Source organism: Xenopus laevis, chromosome 9_10L (assembly GCF_017654675.1).
Source record: "Xenopus laevis strain J_2021 chromosome 9_10L, Xenopus_laevis_v10.1, whole genome shotgun sequence".
In the NCBI taxonomy this organism is placed as follows: domain Eukaryota; kingdom Metazoa; phylum Chordata; class Amphibia; order Anura; family Pipidae; genus Xenopus; species Xenopus laevis.
This window is the reverse complement of record NC_054387.1, coordinates 102,126,369-102,145,409: the sequence shown is the minus strand read 5'-3', so window position 1 is coordinate 102,145,409 and position 19,041 is coordinate 102,126,369. Positions and strand designations below refer to the sequence as shown.

General features: G+C 40.1%; 1 protein-coding gene across 3 annotated transcripts in view; it reads right to left on the bottom strand.

Annotated features, from left to right (window-relative positions):
- abcc1.L (ATP binding cassette subfamily C member 1 L homeolog) overlaps positions 1-13,121 on the bottom strand; it is a 78,942-nt gene extending 65,821 nt beyond the window's left edge. For all 3 annotated transcript variants that reach the window (XM_018236334.2, XM_018236333.2, XM_018236335.2), the window contains exon 1: positions 12,708-13,121. In XM_018236334.2, coding sequence (XP_018091823.1) covers positions 12,708-12,749 — 42 coding nt within the window. In that variant the 5' untranslated portion in view covers positions 12,750-13,121. The remainder of the gene's footprint in view (positions 1-12,707) is intronic.
- Positions 13,122-19,041: the final 5,920 nt, after the last annotated feature.

The following is a 19,041-nucleotide window of genomic DNA, read 5'->3' as shown; positions in this document are numbered from 1 at the left end:
ATAGAATTCTTAACGAATCAGATGCAAGTTGACTGCAGGACTGGCCATACCGGGAATGACTTTGATGTAGTTGGCCTGCTTGAATATATTGCAATATATGGACAAACAATCCCTGTTTTGTTTAAAGGGTAAGGCATTTTTATAGTAGCTTAAGGTAAAAAATGTCTCAATGTCCTAAATATATTGATAATGGGTTAAGTGCATTGTATTTGTCTATAAGCATAACAGATGCTAGGGTAAAGCACTACAAAATAAAGTAGCAGAAAATACTGGATAAAGAAGAGCATAACTGCTTATAAGTACACTTATAGGTTGCAAAAATCAAATCCACATCTTGATTTGTGTTCCCTAAAAAACACTGTCCTAATTCCCTAAAACACCCATACAAACCGATACGATATTTCCTATAGCCATAAATGGTCAACGTATTTTATTGTAAGCTGGCCTTTCGCTGTCAGAGTTCAAAGAAGTTCCCTGTACAAATGCTGCTTATGCACACACTGTTATCAGTGAGTAAATTTGTCATAGGCTGTTTTCACCACTTCATTGCATGTTTCAAGGCAAAATACACTCTATGGATGAAAGGAGAAGGGTAGTTACTACAGCAAAACGAGAAATCAGACCCCACACAATGAGCAGAGAAATAGAAATCATCACTTTGGGTTTTGGGGGTATGTGTTACCTCTTCCCCTTTATTTCCTCACCCGTTATCTGTCTTTCCATCTGTTTTACTTTAAAATGCTTTCACTTTCTCACGTCTTCATATTTTGCACTGCTCTCCTACTTTTTGTCTGCTCTTAGTTATTTAATGTGTTCATTTGTTGAATTTCATTTTTGTTTACCTGTCTCTACTGCTCCTACCTTGTGTTGTATTACATTTTCGTGTAATTCTCAACCTGAAGTATGAGTTTAATGCAAAAATTTAGACTGTGAGCCCTACGGGGTAGGGTCCTCCGGCCTTTTGTCTCCATGACACTGAGCACTTAATCTGTATTGTAATTATTTTATATTTATGTGAATTGTATTTCTAATAATGCACTTGTTGTTACTTTTTATTTGAATGACACCTTATTTGTTACTACAGGTATGGGACCCGTTATCCAGAATGCTCGGGACCTGGGGCTTTCCGGATAATGGATCTTACCGTAATTTGGATCTTCATACATTATCTACTAGAAAATCATGTAAACATTAAATAAACCCACATAGGCTGGTTATGCTTCCAATAAGGATTACTGATATTTTAGTTTGGGTCATGTACAAAGTACTGTTTTATTATAACACAGAAAAAGGAAAATTTGGATTATTTGGATAAAATGGAGTCAATGGGAGACGGCCATTTCGTAATTCGGAGGTTTCTGGATAACGGGTTTCCGGATAACGGATCCCATACCTGTACTAATTTATTGTTTTGCTGTGCAGTGCTTTGCCCTCAAGGAGCACTATACAAATAAAAATATACATACGTACAAAATCTGCTCAGCTGGTTGTCGGATTCTTGACTTGCATCATGAATCTGGCAGTAGTCTATAGCTGAGTCACACAAGACTGGATCTCAAACCATGTTTTCCGTTTTCTCAACAATATCCTCCTCAGAAACTGAGGCTCAAACTCATGTGATATTAGCCTAAAAGTAAATTTGCAGAAGGACTTGGGTCCATAGCCAAACAAGTAGTATCACAAAACTAATTACTGCTGGCATGTATCTGACTCTTTCCAAGGCTGAAGAGCCCAGCTAGTCCCCAGTTTTCACCAATGCCCTTTTGAGGCCCCGGAACTTTCCGCTGTGATTTTGGCTGGGAACCTAACAACCTCCGAGTTCAGAGGTTCTAGACAGTGTCTGTCTGGCCCACCAGGATACCAGGAAAACTCCCAGTGGGCCCAGGAGTCAGCGGGCCTCTTGCTTCAAACCATTTGGCCTATTTCAAGGTCATTCCCCATTTATGGGAACAAAGAGGCTTAATAATGAAAAACTAGAGTATAGTATGTAGAGAAAAGTGACTAGGATAATAAAGTGGTTGAGTGAGGAGATAGTGGGCCCTCAGCCTAAGGTCTTCTGGTGGGCCCCTGGCATCCCAGTCCGACACTGGTTCTAGACGAGGTACTATCAAGGATCAGGCAGGTCAGTTTGAGCAGGATCTGAGACAACCAGAAGTCAGCTTGGGCAAAGAAGAGATAATGGAAGGGGTTGAAATAGGGAGTTTTTGGTGCCAAAACTGCAGGAGGAAGAAGAATTAGCAAAATGGCCCCTACAGCTTCAAAATGCTCCACTGCGCAGGACATGACATCACCGCATGCATCTGGAGCGCAATGAAGGTAGGAGAGAGTACCTGACTGAGAGCTCGCTTTACACATTCTTATTTGGTTTCAAAAAACTTTAAGGTATGGGGCTCCAAATACCAGAAAACCTGGAAAACAGCAGGCCCTTGGCATTCCTGATAACATATCCCAAACCTGTAACTGCATGCCAACACAATGTAGTAACTGTAGTAAGTAGTAATTTCCTGCCATCTGAAGGGGAATATGTTTATGAACAGGAAATGAGAGCAGTGAATTTGCTTTCTGCAAGAACGGCAAATATTTAGAGCTGAAAGGGAAAAGGTTCCCAGAAGCTAAGCAGGTCAGAGATTATGTGGAGCAAAGAGGATCAAATGTATTAGCTCATAATAAAAAGCCTTTTATCCACTGAGGTCAGTGGGCATCAATGGAGCGTTGTAATGCAGTGGACATACTAACACTAACTGATTCATGGCACTTTTCTATCTTGCAGTTCATGTTCAGGTGGTCAGGGAGGTTTTAAAGGGGAACTATGTGCTACATCTTTTTTCAGCATGTGAAATAAAATTTAAAACAAAAATACTGTATTTTTTTGTATCTTTTTTTAAGTATAAAGCAGAAACAAAGAATTGCTTTGATTTCACACTTACTACGTAAGCAATTACCTGAGCATAATGAGCTCTGTATAACATTCAGTCCTTTTCTGTGACTGTTCTTGGTTTGCAGAAATTCATTATGAAGAGGAAGTTGAACAAATGTATTAGCTTCAGTTTCTATCAAGTAGCCAATAATACATGACTGGCTCTGATTGGCCCAACAAGAGGAATCAGTATGCCTATGCCTCTGTCCATTTTTGTGCTACCAGTCCTCAGAGCTCAGTTTAATCATGGACAGAAATGCAATGATAAAATAGGGGGAATTTTAAGATGATTATGTTCACAGACTTATGCAAGACATTACATAAGAAATAATGGTACATCATAGAAAACAGCACTGCATGTCATTTTCAGTAAAGGTGGCCATAGACACACAGATAATATCGTATAAAAAAAATTTTTGTACGATATTCAGTGCGTGTATGGTGGAAAAAGAGCCGACCGATATCGGCACAAGACTTGGATATCGGTCGGCTTGTCGGCTGGATGGAAAACTTTGATTGGGTGCCTTTGAAGGCACCCAAATATCGCTCATTGTAAGTGCTTAATCATCGGATACAGGTAGAATTCTATTGTTTATATCTGTATATCTGACGATTAAGCTCTACACGTGTGTATTGAAACAAACGATCTTTCTTGAAAAGATAGTTTCCCAGAAAGATCGTAATTGTTACGTCTATAGCCACCTTAACTCCCAGGTACTTCCAATAGCTATGGGACTGTGGGTCCACTCTAAATTGGTGCCAGCATTTTCTTAGCCTGACACTTTCACTTTATTGTGCAGATCATACCTGCTGCTTTCCTGTGTATAAGCATTATTGTGGTAGGGCTTGAGCCGGACATAGTCACATATATAAAATGTTTTGCAGTGTAGCATTTAAGAGATTTGCTTAAAAATCCATTTTGTGGCTTTTTGTGATTAACAGATTTTTCATAAATATTTGCAATATTGTTGCATTGTTGTGATTTTTGATAAATATGACATGAATACAGTTTCTTTGGAGCCAAATGAAACCTGTGTGTGGATCCCTGCAGAGACCCAAAATATCCTGGGGGATCAGAGTGCGTCAGGCCTCTCTGAAGATTTTTTTGGTGGGGGGCCCGGTGCACTCTGGTGATATAGCAACATTTGAAACTCAAGTACTACATTTGCAAAGCTGAATGTGCCCTAGAATTCTATTTTCAACAGAGGGTAACAGGAAACTGAAAAGTCAGCAGTAGAATATACCTGATCTAAGAAAGTAGCTTTTAACTTCCCCTCTCACATGTCACTCCCAAACATAACTAAAGATCTCACACCCCCATAAACTCAATGCTATGGCCAAGGGCACGTGAATAAAGCAGCAGCATTGTTGAACAATGGTATCTTGTTCTGTATAGAAAGAATGGAACTTCCAGTAACTTCTCTGGATTAATTGACATGAGCAGTTATAAAACTTTTCCAGAAAATAACATTGACATTATAGGCCATATAGGAATAGAAAGCATACACAAGCACAAACTGCCAACATTTATAATCAAGAAGTCTTGTTTACTAGAGGATCTATGGTTTGTACTCCATTCAGTTTAGTCTAAAAGCATTATAGCATACTATTGTTTTAATACAGTATCAACAGATTTATGCTGAGCGTTACAGAGAATATACATAATTCACGAGTCCCTGCCCAATGGAGCTAACAATCTAAGGAGTATGTTTTAAAAGGGTTGTTTATCTTCCAAACAACTTTTTCAGATTGTTCACCAGAGATAAAATTTATTTCAATTGCTTGCCATTTTTTAGCCGTTTTACCAACATTTATGGGCAGATCAAAGGTCAAATTTCGAATTTGTGAATTTTTTTTTTACTCTTATAAATTTGAATTTACTCATAACTCAAATGGGAGGTTATTTAAGAAAAACTACAAACGTCTTATATTCGATCAAACAGTCCCAACACGAAAATTGGAATCTAATTTGAATGGAGTTTTCCCTCGAATGTCAGGAAGGCAATTAACATATTCAAACAGATCTCTGGCACTGACTTGTAAATGAACTCGGCAGGTTTTAGGTGACGTATATTCTAATTAGAATGGTTTCCATGGTCAAGCTATGATAAATCTCACATTCAAATCAGAGAAAGAGTCAGAAAAAAAGGGAAATAATGCAAAAACTATAAGAAAAGAAAAAAATGAAGGCCATTCTATAAGTTACTAATGGGCAGATTTATCAAGGGTCGAACAGTAGATTCAAATTCAAATTTTCAGTTTACAGAATTCACAAATTCAAATTTTAATCCCCCTATTCGAATGTAAATTTGAATGTGAGATTTATCACACTACGATCATGGAAACAGTCCTAATTCGAATATTCGCCACCTAAAACCTGCCGAGTTCATGTACAAGTCAATGGCGGAGGTCAGTTGAGCCATTTGGAGATGTTAATAGCCTTCCTGACATTCAAGCTTTTTTAAATGGGAGAAAAACTTGATTCGTACAAATCTAATATGATTCGAATTTTCAGGTCGGAACCATTTGATGGAATTTTTGACATTCAAATTTTTTTCTTAAATAACCTCCCAGTTGAATTGTGAGTATACTCAAATTAAAAAAATTCACATGAATTCGAAATTCGACCTTTGATAAATGGACCTCTAAAAGTTATCTTAAAGGAGAAGGAAAGGTTAAAAGTAAGTAAGCCTTATCAGAAAGGTCCATCTAAATACACCAGTAAACCTCCAAAGTAATGTTGCTCTGAGTCCCCTGTCAAATGAAACACTGCATTTCTTTCCTTCTATTGTGTACTCATGGACTTCTGTTTCAGACTTCCTGCCTTCAGCTTAAACCTCATTGCCCTGGGCAAGAGCATGCTCAGTTTGCTCCTCTTCCCCCACCTCCCTCCCTTCTCTACTGTAATCTGAGCCCAGAGCAGGGAGAGACTCAGGAAGTGATGTCACACCACATTAATACTGCAGCTCCTATCCTAAACAAACAGAGAGTTTCTAGAGCTTTTTACTCAGGTATGGTAAAACATTCTACAGAATAAATATAGCATTCTAGCTTGCACTATTGCAGCTAATCTATTGGCAATTAAATGCCTCCGTAGCTTTCCTTCTCCTTTAAAGGAGAACTAAACCCTAAAAATGAATATGGCTAAAATTGCAATGTTTTATATACTGAACTTATTGCACCAGCCTAAAGTTTCAGCTTCTCAATAGCAGCAATGATCCAGGACTTCAAAATTGTCACAGGGGGTCACCATCTTGCAAAGTGTCTGCGACACTCACATGCTCAGTGGGCTCTGAGTAGCTGTTAAGAAGCTAAGCTTAGGGGTCGTCTCAAATTATCAGGCGGAACGAGGTTGGTCTAGAATATAAGATGATGCTACAGAGCTGATTATTAAATTCTGATGCTAATTGCACTGGTTTCTGTGCAGTCATGTAATAATCTCTATTAATTACTAATCAGCCTTATATTGTGACATTTATATTCTATGTGTACTGTATATTTTGAGTCGGTCCCTAAGCTCAGTAAGTGACAGCAGCACAGAGCATGTGCAGTGAATCAGCAGAAAAGAAGATGGGGAGCTACTGGGGCATCTCTAGAGGCACAGATCTTCCCTGCTAAATGGCTTTGGTTGCCTTGGGCTGGTACAGAAGCCCAAAACATAATCTACAACATTTCAAGCCTACTTCTTTTAACGTTCCTTGTCCTTTAAAGATGAACCACACTTTAAAGAATTACCATGAAAAGATCTTACTCGGGATTCACATATTACTGCATTTGTTATTGGATGTGAACAAAACCAAGAGTGTGAGCGCCATACTACATCCCTAAGTATGGCTGGTTTTTAAACCTACTATAGAAAGAAAGACGAGGAAGCTGCCGGTCTTAAGAACTGTGACATACTAAAACATCAAAAGCAAGTGATTAAAATTTTCATGAAAGGCCTCACCCGGTTCAAAATTTCATCCCAATTATTACAATTACTGTAGTTCTAAGGCGTTTTCCAAACATTACTTCACAGTTTAAAGAGGCAGCCACTGCCCTAAAGGATTCCCCCTTTGGCCTCTGCAGAACTCCACAGATGTGGTGATACTGCAATCACAGCAAGAACAGAAACAAGAAAGTTTCATCAGAACAATTACAGGATGATATAATATAAACAATGCTTTGGGTATGGCATGATAAAGAACACAAACCGTAATTACGTAAGGGTTCTCTCTCCATGATAATTTCCTATTGTACAAAAGGGCCTACAATTTAATGATTAGCATCATTTATTTTTTTAATGTATGGCTCTGTATTTATTTGACCTCCTACGTACATAGGATGGGTCAAACAAGACCAACCAATCAGGGGCCTTATGGCTCAGTGTGATGGGCAGAGGCATCATATCAACAGTTTACAATTCCCAAATATGTTTTACAATTGACAGTATTAAAAATAAGATCTGTAAAGTGAATTATAAAACATTGTACTGAGAAATATTTTATTACTTAGGCTTAAAGAACCCTCTTTCCTTAAACTTCCATAAGCAGCCAATCAGCTGGAGTTGAACTAGAAGATGAGCCCCTAAGATGTCCCTACTAATGATCCTGGCAGCTATATTGTGACTGGCTGCTTGCATTTGGTCACCAAAAATAAAGACTTTTTTCAACAGTTTTCCAAATTTTATTTTGTACTGTTGTCCCAAAATGGAAGTTTGAAGTTTAAAGTTTAATGCTCCTGTCTCTGGTGTTTCAATCTGGAAGCGCAGTGATCCAGGTGCAGATTCTGAACGGATACATTAGTTGATACATTTCTCAGCAGCATCTGTGGAATTTTAGCAACTATTGTATCAATTCTAACAGCTGCCTGTAATGAAACTCATGGATTCTACTCATCTGGGCCAAAGATAAGAAATTTCGGTGACCCTCTCCCAAAGTTGCTTCAGAAAGACATAAGAAGGTGAAAAACTTAATTTTAAACATCAATATTAAAAAACAGTCACAAACAGGAAAAAGGAAAGTAATTGAATTCCTGGAAAACTACCTTAAAATAACTGAACCGAAAAGTTAAACAACCCCTTTAAAAATGTGTGCAACTACCCAATGATTCTGAGACAGCACTCCCATACAATAAGCACACCATACACCTTCACTCATTGCAGTGATTCTAAAGTAAAAATATTCCCTGTTTTTGGTTTACCGTTAACTTTGTTTTGTTTTTTTAAATATGTACAGAAAAACATTAACAGCATCAATCAATCAACTAACAGGAGCTGCTGTACTATTACAAATCAGAGCGACCTAAAAATTGGCCACCTTTAGGTTAACTTTGAGCATGTTATAGAATGGCCAATTCTAAGCATCTTTTCAATTGGTCTTCATTATCCATTATAGTTTTTTTTTTTTATCATTATTCACCTTCTTCTTCTGGCTCCTTTCAGTTTTCAAGTGGGTGGTCACTAATTCCACCTAAAAAGCAAATGCTCTGTAAAGCTACAAATTTATTGCTATTTTTATTGCTCATCTTTCTATTCAGGCCTCTCCTATTCATATTTCAGTCTCTTATTCAAATCAATGCATGGTTGCTAGGGTAACTCAAAGGTGAACAACCCATTTGTAAAATAGTGGCCCCCAGTAGCCAAATAGCCATGGAGACCATAGAATGCTTGCTCAGCATGACCAAGCACTAAAGCTGGCATAAAATCCTCCAGTCATGGGACGTCCCTAGTGTTACTCAGCAAAAAAAAAAAGATATATGCATTCATTTATTGAGTTAAAAACTCATAACTGATTGATTTTATATGTGACAAACTTGTAAAACAGCATTATCCCCTCTCTATGTGAAACAAGAAACACTTACTACTGCCCCTCATCAAACAGCTGTGATGGGTCTGCCAACTCCCAGCAACCTTGAGGATACTGTGGTACTAAAACTGCTGGACAACTTTCATCAAGTAATAACAGACGCACAGATAATATCACACAAAACGAATTTTCGGACGATATTCGGTGCGTGTATGGTGCGAAATGAGCCGACTGAAATCGGCAGAAGGCTTGGATATCTGTCAGCTCGTCGATCCGGCTGGATGGAAAACATCACCCATTGTTAGTGCTGAATCGTCAGATACAGGTAGAATTCTATTGTTTCTACTTGTATATCTGACGATTCAGCTCTACACGTGTGTATCAAAACAAACGATCTTTCTTGGAAAGATCCTTTCCAAGAAAGATCGTAGTTGTTACGTCTACAGCCACCTTAAGGGGCAGATTTATTATGTGGTGTAAAAAAAGTCAGAATAAAATAGTCAGAGTAAAAAAACAGTGCAAAATTTTTTTTACTTGCTTTTTCTATGAGCAACTTCCGCCGGAACTAAAGGTCTGAAGCAAATCTGGCATTTGCATGACGTGAAATAAAACAAATCTTGGTAAATTTGCATTTATTTTGCACAGCTTTGTATGCCATTTTTTCGGCGTATTTTGTTTTACACAGAATAATTAATAGGCCCCTAAATATTTATACAACAAAGACTTCTGTCCAGTTTCAATAAGTAGCAGAAAATAAATCTGAGTGGCGTGGCATCCACTATAATAGCTGACCTGCCCTGCCTACTGTCAAGTGTACAATCCAATGAGACCCAATACAGACCCATGATGCCATCCTATTTCATTATCTTATTGTTAGCCAACAAGACCTCTTCCCTTGCTTGATCAGTGAAAGGGAAACTGTAGAACAAACCACATCTTATTGTGAAGGTCACATAGTGAATATCTTATTGTGAGTGTCTCAGGAAAAAAAAATTATCTGAAGGTTGCATCCTATTCATATTACACATTTCAAAAGACCTGTTACCACTTTCTCTGGGCCTGAAAGTCTGAATAAACTGTTTGATCTCTGGGAAAGTTGAACTGGTTGTGATAAATGGTGAAATATAATATACACAACAAAGTACTGCCCAGGGATCTCTGTGTCACCAGACCATGGAAATGAATAATCAGATTTAACAGACTTTGAGTCACCACATTGACCACAGTCTGGTCGGTCACTATACAGATCATCATGGCACACACATATAAATAATCAGTACAGTTATAGGATCTATTATCCAGAATGCTTGGGAGCTGGGGTATTCCGGATAAGGAATCTTTCCGTAATTTGGATCTCCACACTAAAGTCTGATAAAAGATCATTTAAACATTGAATAAATCTAAAAGGATTGTTTTGATACCAACGTGGACTCCTGCAGCTTAGTTTGGATCAAGCAGAAGGTACTGTATTTGAAGAATTTGCTTAAAATTGAGTCTATGGGAGATGGCATTCCTGTAATTCGGAGGTTTCTGGGCAACGGGTTTCCAGATAACAGATCCTTTATCTGTATTATGAAATAGCCCAAATTATACAATATGATTAGATTTAACAAATACATTTACATGGAGGAGAAAAGCAGATAATCTACACTGTAAGCCCTTACCTTTAGTCTGTGATTATCATAGCACAAAGGGAAAACCACAATGCAAACATATCCAACCTGCTACCTTCTCTTTTGGCTGTCACTGCTGGAAGCTATAGGATATGGTTCTCAGCATTTGGAGAACACTGGGACATATACTTACAACAAAAGTTGGAAGAGGACATTTTTATGGTAAGGTACATTGTCAATTTGCCCTAAGCCCACAGCATCGTAAGAGGCACTTGGGGGAGGTGTTAAAGTATACAACTACAAAAGAAATCTTCCAACGGTTTTTAGATATTTTACATCTTAAGGTGGCCATAGACGCAAAGATCAGCTCGATTGGTGACATCGCCAAACGAGCGGATCTTTCCCCGATATGCCATTAACGAGCGTGGCTATATCGGGGGTAATCTGAACGTTCGGCCGTATGGCCGAACAATCCGATTACGATGCTCAATGGGCTCTGGCAGGATCGGTCAGGTCAAAATCAAACCTGTCCGATCGACCAAACGACCGATCTCCACCAGACGAACGATGTCGGCACTCTCCACACACAATCCGAAAATCGCACTAATCCTCAATTCGTACGATATGATCTGTGCGTTTATGGCCAGCTTTAAGCATCAGGAATATCAAACCAATGAAGCAATGGCTGAATTAGAACCCAAAAGATATAAAAGCAGAACACTTCTGCTTAATATGTTCCCTGTAATTCCTTCTTGGCAAGAAAATACTTTTGTGCACACATTTTAAACTTGTTTCTGTAGACTTTAAAAACAGGGTGCAGATTTTAAAAACTCTGTGCTCAGGTCAGAATTAACACAAAATGTGTTTTCACACCGAATTCTTTGTGAGCATCACAATTGTGCGCTGAGTTCAACATTTGTGTGTGTGTGTTTGTGGATGAGCGCACACCTTACAGGGAACATTGCTCCTGCACTAAAACATTTAAATAAGATCAGATTGAAGACACCCCCAAGTTGAGTATCCCAGATTTGTGTAAATAGCTTCATCCACACATTGGGCCCTCCCTCTTCTTTAAAAGGCAACATGTTGGACATTGCTACTCTCGTAGAATTCCATGGCATCCAGGAGTATATATTTCTAATTACAAAACAGCAGTATAGAAAATCTCATCTTAAAAAATGAATATGGCTAAAAATGCCTTGTTTTATATACTGAACTTATTGCACCAGCCTAAAGTTTCAGCTTGTCAATAGCAGCAATGATCCAGGACTTCAAACTTGTCACAGGGGGTCACCATCTTGGAAAGTGTTTGTGACACTCACATGCTCAGTGGGCTCTGAGCAGCTGTTGAGCAGTTAAGGGGTCATTGCATATTATTAAGCAGAAAATGAGGGTTGTCTGTAATATAAGTTGAGGCTACAGGATTGATTATTAAATTCTGATGCTAATTGCACTGGTTTCTGTGCTGCCATGTAGTAATTATCTGTATTAATTACTAATCAGCCTTATATTGTGACATTTATATTCAATGTGTACTGTATATTGTGAGTGGGTCCCTAAGCTCAGTAAGTGACAGCAGCACAGAGCATGTGCAATGAATCAGCAGAAAAGAAGATGGGGAGCTACTGGGGCATCTTTGAAGACACAGATCTTTACTGCTAAAGGGATGTGATTGCCTTGGGCAAAACATAACATACAACATTTCTAGCTGTTTCTTTAGTTAAGCTTTAGTTCTCCTTTAACCATCTTTGAGGCAATCCCCCATCTCAGTTCATAAGAAATGTGCAAACAAATGAAAACATGGCTGAAACATATATATATATCCAAGGATATGAAAGAAGTGAGTTCCCCAATACTGTAAGTAGTCTGCACCAAGATCAGGGGTACGAGAGAGCATGACAGGCAGACGCACCCCCTAACAAAGGCCCCTTAGGGAGCCAGGCTGACAGTTTGGGAAGCACAGAGCGAACTTGTACACTTATGTAACACAACACCAGGAAACCCTGGGGCTACTAATCAGTTAGGGGAAATGGCAAGGCGGCCACAGGTCCCTTTAACATGACGAGCATAAAGCTGAGCTGTGTACACACAATAGAGTTTTCCTTTCCATTGTGTAACGATAGCATCAGCGTCTCAGCGTTGCATCAAGTGCCCGCGAATCCCTGCCTAGGACGGTACCAATAACACAGCATAATACGAGAAGTGCCTAGGAACCCCCCCCATAGTACTCCCCATAGTACAGCCCATAGTACTGCCACAGCGGAGTTGGGTTACAGAGCACAGACGGTGCGAGGCGGTACATGCGGCCACAGCAGGGTGAAGGGATTAGCGCCTGCCAAGGGCAGGGCCATGTCAGATGATGGTGGAGAGTCACAGGAAGGTCTGCCTTACCCAAAAGCGCTCGCTGCCGTCATGGCTGCAGAAGGATTCCATACTGGGTCAGCACAAGAGACAGTGGTGATGGCAGCCGGGGGCACCTCCGGGAGACCAAACAGAACCACAAACTACATAACAGCTTAGCAGCCACGTCTGCCTCACAGTGCGCTGATTGGTCTGTCCCCTGCTCCGAGCTAGCGATGATTGGATAATAGGTTGCCGGTTCACAGCGTACTGATTGGCTTACGTCCGGTCGGAGACCTTGTGTTGATTGGCTAAAGATCCCTCTGAGGGCTTGTTGACGCGGGCAGGATCTAAGCTGGAAAAACCTGTGGCTATGTACGCCTAATTGTAGTGCATCGCACAAGGCTAGTCTCTCGGTGCACTTCAGCTCTTAGATCAGTTAGCACTTCACTCGTGGCCCGTCACTAATATTAGAGGTGAACAACACGCACCCGCAAGCCTAACATGCACAAATATTTGCCCGGGGAGACAAGCAGAACAGTTGTATGAAGAACTGCTGGCTATGTGCTAAACCCCTGGCTTTTGTTCTGCTATATTTGAGGCAGGTACAATAAAGAATAATTTAAAGCAATATACTCATATATATATATATATTATATATAATCTATGTTTTGGTGGGAAAAAGTCTTATTATTCCTAACGTATAAGGGACCCTGAAAGGCTGAAATAATTTTTCTGTGGAGTCCAATAACTGCAGGGCCGGATTTACACAGCAGGCACCCCTAGGCCCACTGTCAGTGTCGGACTGGGCCAGCGGGACACTGGGAAAAAAACGGTGGTCCCAGATCCACTTCTTGGTGTTGCGCAACCCCTCTTTGTCGGGGTTCATGGCAAAATAAACATCATGCGTATAAACGCTGCGCTGCACACATGCATACTGAAGTGGTGCTGTGCACACACGCAGAGGAACGGCGACGCGGTGCACTAGAGCGGCAGCGGGGGCCCTGGGGCAGTAGCCCCGGTGGGCCCCAAGTCCCCCAGTCCGACCCTGCCCGCTGTCATTCGTCACTTGTCCCTCTCTTTTATTCTCTTAAATTTTCATCAGTTGGACTGGAGCAATGGGGATTGAGGAGATTTAAAAATATTTTATCTCCTGCTCATCTCCAATGTTTCTGAACCAATGTGGGTGTGGTTGGGCACCATGCCGCCCCTAAAATCCTGCCGCCCTAGGCCCGGGCCTTGGTGGCCTCTCCACAAATCTGGGACTGACTGCTGGTACTATGGAACAACCACATAAGTCTGCCAGACACAATTTAAAGTGTTAATTAAAACATTTTAAAACTCGGGCCCAGACTGGCAATCTGTGAGGGGCTGCTGTAAGATGCCATAGACAGTCACTGTGAAGTGGGCTGGTGGGGGACTGATTGGGCCTCTGTGTACTGTGCCAGGGCCTATTATGACTCCCAGTCTAGACCTGGTGATACTGACACTAAAAACTACTTTTCAAAATATGACTGTACTTTAAAAGTTACCTATAGGTCATGTTGACCTTTTATCACAGATTTTGTAAGTAATTGTTACTTGAAGTACCTAAACCTGACTGTTTTGCCAACCTGACTGTCCCTTCTCAGCCTGTCATTCAGAGATTCTATTGTTAACAGACTAAAGCTGCAAAAATATGACAGCCCCCTCATAGGGGAACATGGGGATCAGATGGGTAATGTAAAAGCATTAGGCAAAAACTTTTATGGCAAATTATAAATATTATGCAAAGACAATGTTATGATAACTGTAAAAAAAGAAAGGTTTCATTTTTGATGTCACTCTTTAAGGTCAACGTACATGGGCCTACCAACAGATACCACACAAGCGCATGGCCTGGACGGCCACTATTGGATTGTTTTTTACACCATGGCTCCTCTTTACTTACTTTTGCCCAACCAACAGAAATGTTTTAAAATCAAATTATTCTCAGTCCACCAGGATCCTAGAATTATATTTAAAGAGCTATTTGGGCTTAGAATTTTTTTGGCATTAGCAACACTCTGCTTGCATTAATAATGTCAGATTTAGAAAGATGATTTTAAAATGGAGAAACTATCTTACTCCGACTTTTTGATATTTGTCTGGTTAACAATATTTTGGTGTAAACAAACATTGTACTCAATTTAAATGCCAATTTTGTCTCAACACCACATTTGTAAATCCCTCCAATATCAATCAGCCTCAATAAATCCCTGCCTTAAGGTGGCCATACGCTATAAGATCCGCTCATTTGGCGACATCGCCAAACAAGTGGATCTTTTCCCCGATATACCACTAACGGCAGGGCTATATCGGGGGTAAACGGAACATTCGGCCCTATGGCCGAATGATCAGATTACAATGAGAGCAATGAGCTCCGACGGGTTGGTCGGGTGAAAAATCAAACCTTCCCAATTGATATCGTGTCCAGATATCGATCGGAAAGACCCTTAGGAAGCCTCCATACACGGGCAGATTAGCTGTCAAATTGGTCTAAACGACCTATATCGGCAGCATTATCTGCCCGTGTATGGCCACCTTTAGTTCATAGTTTAATTTTGGCCAAAAGGCACCTATGAGAAAGAGCCTAACAGCACCTGTCAAGGTGGGATTTAAAACCTGGGTGACCTAGGCCACTCACCCGCTTGCACAGCCTCTCACAATAAATATGGACTGTCTGTGGCTTCTTATAGCAGCCCCTCTGGAATTTGCCAAAATCTACAAATTGAGAGCCTGGGACTGGTGCCAATATGTTATTAGACATCCAAGTGAATCCAAATGCTATGTTTTTTTTCCATGGACTGGTGCTTTATTTAGCAAAAAATTCACCTTCTGGAAATAAGTAACATGCCATCTTATTTACCTTATGCAGGTATCCCTAATGCTCATAGACTTACCTATGCCCAGCAGAGAAAAATCGGAGGAGTTTATCACACATATATTATTCCCAGCACTGCGAGGATCAGTGATCATACCTGTTTTATAAAAAAAAATGTTTGCAATGCATGTATATTTTCCTGTGTGATTTTTGGTCCAATAAGACCCAAAAAGTCCATACAGCACCTAATAAGACTAAGTATAACTACATACATTACTGGGCCCTAAAGCAAAACCTATATAGAGCTCCTAGACCATAAGGAAACTGCACATTAGTCAAGACCTTCACCAGGCACTTTATAGTCTGGGCGCAGCATATTTGTTGTTATTGCTGTTTGTTGTAGAGCTTGTATGTAAAGATATATTTCTTCTTTTATTGCATTAAAGACAAGTGCAACTTTTTAAAATGGTCTTTAAAGAGATGCTGACACCAGAAATTAAACTCTTACATCTTTACATCTATCATAATATTGCCTTTGAAAGCTAATTTGCCATAAAGTATTTGCACAATGCTTTTACATTACCTGTCTGACGCCCAATGTTTCTGTATGAGGGGGCTGCAATATTTGTGCAGCAGGAGTCCGTTACTATTAGAATCTTTAACTGACAGGCTGAGATCGGACAGTCAGGTTGGCAAAACAGTCATATTTAGGAACAATTACTTACAAAAACAAACCTCTCAACAAAAAACAATCAATATGATAAAGGTAACTTTTAATATATTCTATTTTAAAAAGTCTTTTTTTAGGGTCAGTACCACTTTAAGGGTGGTGGCAAACGTGGCTACCGGGGGATATTTTTCGCCCAGCGACAAATCGCCTCTTCTTCGGGCGACTAATCTAACCTAAATGCCTTCCCACTGGTTAGAATGTAAATCGAATGCAGGATGGAACTCGGAACGCTTCGCTTTCCCAAGTCGCCCGAAGTTGCCTCACGAGGAAACTTCGGGCGACTTCGGAAAGCCGAAGCAATCCGAGTGCCATCCTGTCAGCGATTTACATTATAGCCAGTGGGAAGGCATTTAGGGGAGATTAGTCGCACGAAGAAGAGGCAATTTGTCGCTGGGCGACTAATCTCCCCCAGTAGTCACTGGGCCATCACCCTTATGGTTGTTCACCTTCCAACACTTTTTTTAGTTCAGTTGGTTTCAGGTAGTTCACCAGAAATAAAGATATTTTCAATTACATTCTATTTTCTAAAATAGCTCTGGGTGGGTTGGTCACCAACCGGGTAAACTGTTCTTAATTAATACATTTAGTCGATACATTTCCTATCTTTTTCACTGCTGAGCAGAATCCCTGAGTTTCATTACAGGCAGCTGTTATAATTGATACAATAGTTGCTAATACCCCAAAGATGCTGCTGAGAAATTATCAACTACATTTTGCAAAATTGTAACAGTTTAGAGTCTGCACCTGAATTACTGAGCTGTCAGATTGAAACACCAGGGGCAGGAATATTATACTTTAGGGATGGACTCCACAAGTGTTTTTGGTCGGATCGACGTCCGCCAACAAAATGCACGCAACAAGTCGGATGGAGTTGCATGCGTGAAGATATAATTGGACTGAATGAAAAATCGGAGTGAACAACTACAGGGTCCGACTGTCGGATATAGACGCTGCTTTCTGTGTCCACATCCGACAGTCGTGTCGCGTCGGTTGTAATGTAGTTCTTACCTCTGACTTTTCATTCAGTCCAATTATATCTCCATGCGTGACTCCATCCGACTTGTCACGTGCATTTTGTTGGCGGGCATCGATCCGACCAAAATCACTCGTGGCGTCCAGCCCTTAAACTAAGATTTTGGAAAAACGGTAAAAAATGGAAAGTGACTGAAATAAGTCTTAATTTATGGTAAACAATCTGAAAAAGTGTTTGGAAAGTGAACAACCCCTTTAAAGTACAAAGAAAAGTTAAAAACACTGAGGTGTCAATTTTTTATGCACATCTATAGACCTAAATCTTTAATTTATGCCCATGGGCCAGTGTGCTGCTATAGAAACATAAATAGCCTTGGAAATGATGCTGGGGTGGGTAGTACGTACATTATTCTTCCAAGAGGTTATCGACATGTGCTTGGGCAGGGCTCAATATATTTATTCTTGGGTGTTGGAGTGTACTCTGCATATGTACAACCCAAGCACAGAACACTTGAGCAGAAGAAAACTTGCAAAGTATACTGGACTGGTAAAAATGTATCAGAATTGTTTTAAGGAATACAAGCCTGGGGCAAAAGGTTAGCAATTTTTTCAGAATTGGGGGTTCCTAACAAATTGGCAACCCTGGTTTACCAAATAGTATTCTCGTTTGTCACAGTTTACTGACATGACAAATTAACCCATAGTCATTATACATGTTCTGCCAAACCTACATGGCTAACATCTAAAATAACAGGATGCTATAAATGTGGAAATTGTATAGCATGCCCACTAGTGGAAAGAACGTCCACAATAATTCTAACAAGGGATAATATTGAGTACAAACTTAAAAACTACATGAATTGTAAAAGCACATGTATAGTGTATATTATGCAATGTATATGTGTAAAACACTATGTGGGCAAAACGTTACGTGAATTTCGTAGGAGAATTCAAGAACATGTAGGGGATGTTAAACATAAACGTAACACTTCAGTGGCAGTCCGTATTAATGAATATCATAATGGCAATATAAGTGCAATGCCACCTATGCCCCTGAAGAAGCCGCTGAGTCGGTGAAACGCGTAGGGCAGCATAGGTGGACGGTGGTGAGAGTAGATCTGACCGCTCCCTATGTAGATAGGCAGGTACTCCTGGAAAAATGGAAGGGAGGGGGTTACAGTCCTGAATGGGGTAGACTTTCCTTTTAGGAACACTTTGGTGTATCTGGTCACGCTGCAAGTTGGCACGAGACCATCCACTCGTCCACCTGGGCAATTTTATTGAATGTTTTTTAAGGACACTGTCCAGCACTGACGTAGTTAACGCAGTGGGTTTTGTTTGGTCGTGGGAAGCTTGGCACACTAAGGGTGTGTGTGGTTTTTAACTAATAAGTTATTAAAAGTTATGTTTTAAGCTATGGGGAACTGGTGTTAAGCTATCACTAGCACTGTTGATGGCGGTCTGAACTGGGTTGCTGGGAGTTGTAGGACAGGTATTCTGGCTATCAGGACACCTGATTCACACTTCAGTTGTTTTTTGATTGTGATATATTGTATTCAACCTTGCAGACCAGCCATCAAGCAAACATTGGTGCGTAGTGGATGCTGAATTGAACAATTGACACAGTTTACTGTTGTAAAGTCCTTCGTTCTATTGGTCTGTGTTCCCTACGCTTAAGGATAAATGAACACAAGCACATTTCATGTGGATTAAATGTTAAGTATCTAATAAACATTTTAAAATAAGGTTGTCTGTAGAGATTGATTAATCTGTGCAATTAAGATACCATATTTCATAAATATTGCCTTTCAGCAATGCTTTATTTTTTCTTCTTCATTGAT